Source organism: Meleagris gallopavo, chromosome 15, assembly GCF_000146605.3.
Source record: "Meleagris gallopavo isolate NT-WF06-2002-E0010 breed Aviagen turkey brand Nicholas breeding stock chromosome 15, Turkey_5.1, whole genome shotgun sequence".
NCBI classification, from domain to species: domain Eukaryota; kingdom Metazoa; phylum Chordata; class Aves; order Galliformes; family Phasianidae; genus Meleagris; species Meleagris gallopavo.
The window spans coordinates 82640-88516 of record NC_015025.2 but is presented as its reverse complement, the minus strand read 5'-3'; the positions used below and the strand labels follow the sequence as shown (position 1 = coordinate 88516).

The 5877-nt window shown below is 62.7% G+C and overlaps 3 protein-coding genes across 3 annotated transcripts in view; 2 read left to right on the top strand and 1 right to left on the bottom strand.

Annotated features, from left to right (window-relative positions):
* WDR55 (WD repeat domain 55) lies at nucleotides 1-1726 on the top strand (the record flags this gene model as incomplete). The annotated part of the gene is made up of 5 exons (XM_010718810.3): nucleotides 1-26; nucleotides 98-277; nucleotides 360-459; nucleotides 570-739; nucleotides 1140-1726. Coding segments are annotated over 5 exons (795 nt in total), but the record flags the coding sequence as incomplete, so codon positions are not given.
* Nucleotides 1727-3402: 1676 nt separating this feature from the next.
* DND1 (DND microRNA-mediated repression inhibitor 1) lies at nucleotides 3403-5242 on the bottom strand. The gene is given in 7 exon segments (XM_019620337.2): nucleotides 3403-3879; nucleotides 3985-4076; nucleotides 4155-4278; nucleotides 4281-4370; nucleotides 4452-4913; nucleotides 4988-5111; nucleotides 5113-5242. Coding segments are annotated over 7 exon segments (960 nt in total). The 5' UTR covers nucleotides 5173-5242; the 3' UTR covers nucleotides 3403-3871.
* Nucleotides 5243-5664: 422 nt separating this feature from the next.
* The window catches only part of IK (IK cytokine), an 8459-nt gene continuing 8246 nt past the window's right edge, over nucleotides 5665-5877 (top strand). Inside the window, exon 1 of the mRNA XM_010718808.2 lies at nucleotides 5665-5670. Coding sequence (XP_010717110.1) covers nucleotides 5665-5670 — 6 coding nt within the window. The remainder of the gene's footprint in view (nucleotides 5671-5877) is intronic.

The following is a 5877-nucleotide window of genomic DNA, read 5'->3' as shown; positions in this document are numbered from 1 at the left end:
GAGACGCGCATCGCCAAAGCCCACGGGTGCGTGCCGGGCCGGGCTGCGGGAACCCCGACTGCGGCTCAGCCCTCTGCTGACGCACGTGGTCCCGCAGCGCGGCCCTCAACTGCGTGCTGCCCGTCGATCAGCACCTCGTGGCCACGGGCGACGACAACGGAGAGCTCAAAGTGTGGGACCTGCGCAAGGGCAGCGCCGTGCTGGAGGCCCGGCAGCACGAGGAGTACATCAGCGCCATGGCCGTGGATGGGGCCGGGAAGATCCTGCTGACCGCCAGGTACTGCAGGGCTGGGACTGCCCGTGGTGGGCTTGGTGCTGCCCTGGGCCCCCACCCCACAGGGCCGTTCCATTTCCCGCAGTGGCGACGGCACCATGGGAGTCTTCAACATCAAAAGGCGCCGCTTCGAGCTGCTCTCAGAGCCGCAGAGCGGGGATCTGACATCGGTTGTGCTGCTGAAGGTAGGCTGGGGGCCCTGCAGCCCAGCACGAGCACAGCCCTGTTCTTTCCTTCCCATGCTCTGCCTCGTGTGTTCTGCCTGTGCTTTGGTCTCTCTCCCCTTCTTGCTTAGCGAGGGAAGAAAGTGGTGTGTGGCTCCAGCGAAGGAACCATCTACCTCTTCAACTGGAATGGTTTCGGGGCCACCAGTGACCGCTTCTCTCTGAGGGCCGAGTCAGTGGACTGCATGGTCCCCGTCACAGAGAGCATCGTGTGCACAGGATCCCTGGATGGGGTCATCAGGTCAGCACTGTGGGCGTGGGATCACAGAATCACATCATAGAATGGCCTGGGTTGAAAAGGGCCACAATGATCATCCAGTTTCAACTCCCCTGCTCTGCGCAGGGTCGCCAGCCACCAGACCAGGCTGCCCAGAGCCACATCCAGCCTGGCCTTGAATGCCTCCAGGGATGGGGCATCCACAGCCTCCTTGGGCAACCTGTTCCAGTGTCTCGCCACCCTCTGTGTGAAAATGATGCAATGGGGAGGGCTCTGGGGAGGGTGCAGAGCGAGATGAGCCTTGGAGAGCAGGGCAAGCAAAGCTTCTGCTCATGCTGGAAGGGTTGCATTGAGCTGGAGGGGTGGGCTTGCATTCCCCAAGGCTCTGCCCCTCACTGTGCTGTATCCATTCACTTTTCCCCAGGGCGGTGAACATTTTGCCCAACCGGGTGCTGGGGTGCGTCGGGCAGCACCTGGGGGAGCCCATTGAGCAGCTGGCTGTGGCCCCGGGTGGGCAGCTCCTGGCCAGCTGTGCCCACGACCAGAAGGTGAAATTCTGGGACATCTCCTCGCTGGGCTCCATAGTGGTGGATGAGTACCGCAAGAAGAAAAAGCGGGGGGGGCCACTGAAAGCCCTGAGCAGTAAGGCTGCAGGCAGCGGGGAAGACTTCTTTGCAGACCTGCGAGAGGAGCAGGAAGCCACAGCGGAGGCGACAACAGGGAGCGACAGTGACAGTGACTGAGGGGCTGCGGTCTGCTGGTGGCTGTGGACGTCCTGAGACTGGGAACAGAGCAGGGTGCTGGCGGAGATGGTGGGGTCAGTGAGAGAAAATGGGGCAGCTCCCGTCTGCTGTGAGATGTGAGGTTCCACGGGGTCGGTGAGGACTGTGCCGTGTCTCCTCCAGGCTGCAGCAGAGCCTGCACCGCATCCTGAGCAGATACATCAAGCATCGATCAACTGTTAAGCTTAGGCCTCAGAGGTATTAAAAATGTTGTGTCTTTTGGTTCCTAGCAGCTTGTGCTGATGGCTCGTCTTGCCCAAACTTCCCTGAGACTTTCCAGAACACTGGGGCCACTGCTGGGCACTGCGGTGATGCGAGTCCTCCCGATGGATGGGCCAGCATCCCAAACTGTAGCTCTCTTTGGCAGGAAACCTGCTTTTTTATCCCTCCTGACAGAGCAGCTGACCTCAGACTCCCAGGCTGCTCTGTGTCCCCTGCAGCAGGGAGGCTGTTGGCCTCCAGGTGCTGGAGGCACAGAGAGGCACTGGCAGCTCATACAGAGCAGGGCAAGGACCTGATTTCCCAGTGCATGGTGTGCGTTCCAACGTTGGGCTGAGTTACATCCCTGCTCTGAATCGTGTGCATTGAAAGAAGGGGAAGGGCAGTGTGTCCTGGTCCAACCCCTGGCACAGCTTGTAGGCTTCTCCCCTCGGATTATCCTGAGTTCTGGGCTCTGGCCAGCAGAGCCCTCGGGTGGGTGGAATTTGATGCATGGGACCTGGATGTGTGATGAGGCCACCTGCAGCATTGTTGCCAAGATGTGCCCAGAAATGACAGCCACAGTGGTGGACATTGGTGAGGGGAAGATGCTGATGAGGAGTGTGTGCAGGGCTGGAGCTCAGAGCACCACAGCATGCTAAGTGTGAGTGCAGCTGAGGTGTGAGTGCTGTCCTCCAGCTAGCTCACCTGTGCCTGCACGAGGGATATGTGCAGCCATTCCTTGCTTTGCTGCCCGCCTGCATGGAGAGGCACTGAGAGCAAGCAATTTCCTCCTTTCCTGTCACAGCAGGCCCTGCAAGAGTCTGTCCCCTTCCTTTTTACATCCCCTTTAGATAGCAAAAGGCTACTTTAAGCTCTCCCACAGTCTTCTCCATCTGCACAGCCCCAGCTCTCAGCCCGTCCTCACAGGGAGGTGTTCCACCCCTGGGAGCATTTCTGGGCCCTCCTCTGGACACATCCCAACAGCTCCATGTCTCTCCTATGCTGAGCACTCCCTATCCAGATGCAGCACTGCAGGTGAGGCACAGAGCAGAGGAGCAGATCCCCTCCACCACCCTGCTGGCCGTGCTGCTTTGGGTGCACCCAGGGCACGGTTTGCCCTCTGGGCTACGAGGGCACAGTGCTGGGTCATGTCCAGCTGCCACCCAGCAGTGCCCCAAGTCCTTTTTGGCAGGGCTGTGCTCCATCCTGTCACCCCTCAGCTTGCACTGACAGTGGCGGTTGCCACGGCCCAGGTGCCAGGCTGTGTGCTGGGCTTTGTTGAACCTCACGATGCTCTCCTGGGCCCACTGCTCAGTCTGGGTCTCTCTGAATGGCATCCCGTCCCTCGGTGTGTCCCCTCACAGCTTGCTGTCACCTGCAGACCGCTCAGGGAGCACTCGATACCACTCGGTGTCACTGATGAAGACGCTGGAGAGCACTGATCCCTGAAGTGGTTAAAAAGTAACGATGGGAACACACAAAATGGGCCAGGGGTGCCCGCGGGATCGAACCCCAGTCGGAGTCCACAATGCAAACATTTGAACCGAAGGAACCGCTGGGCTAAAGCCGGCCCAGGACGGGTGGCAGCTGCTGTGCCTCAGGAACTGTGCGCAGAGGTGACGTCGGGGTGACGTCAGCAGGAGCTAACCAATGTGGGCTTGGCTGCAGGATGGGATCCACCCAGGGAAAGCACAGCAACAAAACACAACATAACACCATCACAGCTTCCCAGGCTCCTTTAATAGCCAGCAGGTGGCCGCTGGCCTCCAGGCTGCGGGCAGCGCCTGCAGAACAGCCCAGGGTCCCGACTGTCTCATGGCAACAACGGGGCTGCAGGCACTGGGGCCCAGTGCCAGACCCCCAGCTCGCATCCTTCCAGGCAGCTGCTGCTCCTCTTGAGAGCCCTGCAGCACCACAGCAACACAAAACAACTTCATCAACAGGAAAACATGGAAGCAGGCAGGACGTGCCTGCTGCTCACAATGGATCCAGCGCTGGTGGGAATGGGGCAGCGCCCATGCCCTCCAGATGGCCCTTAAACAAACCCCAACGAACTCAAAACAAGGCTGAACAGGAACGCGGCCCCACTGGGCTCAGCTCTGCTCCATGGCGTGACAACGGGTGGCTCGGGTTCATTTCATAGTTGGGGCACCACGTGTGCCTGCATACACCCTCAGTACCCTGCAGGAGAGAGCAGAGCACTCTTTCTCTCCCTCTGGCCCATCCCCAGCAGCCCCCAGCCCCAGGAGAGCCCCAGGTAGTGAGGGCAGGTGGGAACGGACTCACCCAGCATCATCAGGGCCAGCTGTGCTACCGCCTCTTTGATCTTCTCGTGCCCCGCGGTGCCCGACGTGTCCTCCCGCACCCACAGGAAGGTGCTGCAGGGCACGGGGTAGGATGGGATCACCACCTGGCCCCAGTACCGCTGCCAGCCGTCGGGCTCTGCCTGCACGCACCTGGTGAGGAAGCGTGGGCTCCCCAGGTGCAGCCGCCGGCACAAGGCCTGCAGTCGGCCCAGCGCACCGCGCAGCTCCGAGGACGGCAGCACCCGCTCGGGGCTCCCCAGGCGCTGCACGTTGCTGGGGGCGGCTTCTTTCCACGCGCCCGCAGCTGCTCCTTCAGCTCAGGCTTCAGCCACTCCACCTTCGCCTTCTTGAAGAGGCCGACGTTCCCTAGGAGAGACCCACAGCAGCTGCACGCTCAGTCCGTCCCACCCCACCTCTAAGCCCAGCGGCCCCGCTGCCCCCCAGTACCTTCCACCAGGGCCTTCTTGGCCATGGCGGCAGCCCGGTGCGAGCCGTAGGTCAGCACGGCGACCTTGCCCTGCTTGCGGCCGGGGCTGTTGTGCAGCGTTAGGCCCAGCAGCCCCTCGGTGACCTCCAGCAGCATGGCACCCAGCTCCCCGCGGCGCAGCGTGGCGGGCAGCCCGTTCACGCTCAGCTCGCACTTCTCGAAGCTCCGGCACACCAGGATGGCGCGGCCCTCCTGCACCTCCCAGTTGTTGAGGGCGGCGATGGCCTTCCCGGCGCTGCGCTGGTCGCTGTACTTGGCGTAGGCGAAGCCACGGTTCAGCCCGCTGAAGGTCAGCATGAGGCGGAACTCGTAGAGCTGCCCCACGCTCTGGAAGAGCGGGATGAGCGTGTCCTCATACAGGTCCCGCGGCAGCTTGGCGATGTACACCTCGGAGCCCGGGGGCGGCGGGCTGCCCACCCACCCTGCAGGCACACGGATGCAATGTCAGAGCACCGCCCACCCCTGGGCAGCGCCGCGCCGAGCCGCTGGCACCCACCTGGCGGAGGGCCGCCGTACCGCCGCTGCCCGTTCACCTGCACCAGGTCGATGCCGGTTTCTCTCACCCAGGTGAGCAGGGCCACCTTATTGGCCCGGTTGATGCTGCTGGTCCACTGCTGAGGGAGGGAGTGAGGAGGTCGGTGCTGCCCTGGGCAAAGCGTCCAGCTGCCCAACTGCAGGCATCCCAACCCCGAAGCGCGGCCCCCAGGCTGAGCACTGCGCTGCAACGTGGGGGAATGCGGGGCTGCTCTGCCCTCAGGTCGCACCCAAGGAGCTCTCCCGTTCCACTGCCTAACAGCAGCAGCTCTGGCAGAGCACATGGGTACCAACAGCTCCTCCAGAGATGTCTGCAAAGGCTCTGAGAGCAAAGATTTGGGTGCATCACAAGGCAGGGCGGGAGCAAAGTGCCGCTCTGAGCCATTGCACCGCGGTGAGCACAGCCCCAGGCAGGACGGGTGGGACACGGACAGCTAGCTCCCACCTCCAGCCTACCCCCCCGGCACACTGCGGCCTCAGGGAGGGACCGAGAACACCGCCCACGCGGCACCATCATCACTGAGCACCCATTAAGTACCGCCCGGTCTCATCAGCGCCTTCGAAGCGCCGGAGTTGTCCCAGAACCGTGGAGACGCGGCACGGAGGGACGTGGTTAGTGTGCATGGTGGGGGTGGGTCGATGACGGTAGAGCTCTTCTCCAGCCTTCACGACTCAACCGCTCCGGTCCCAGCTCACGCTAACACGCCGTCTGCTTGCATTTCACCCCCACGCACCGCCTTGTTTCTGTCCCCGCGGGGATCCGCCTTTCCCGACGCCCAGAACACCCCTCCGGACGCAGCCGCGGACCCTGCGGGGTCAGCTCCGAGCACAGCAGCCCCACGCGGGGCTCCC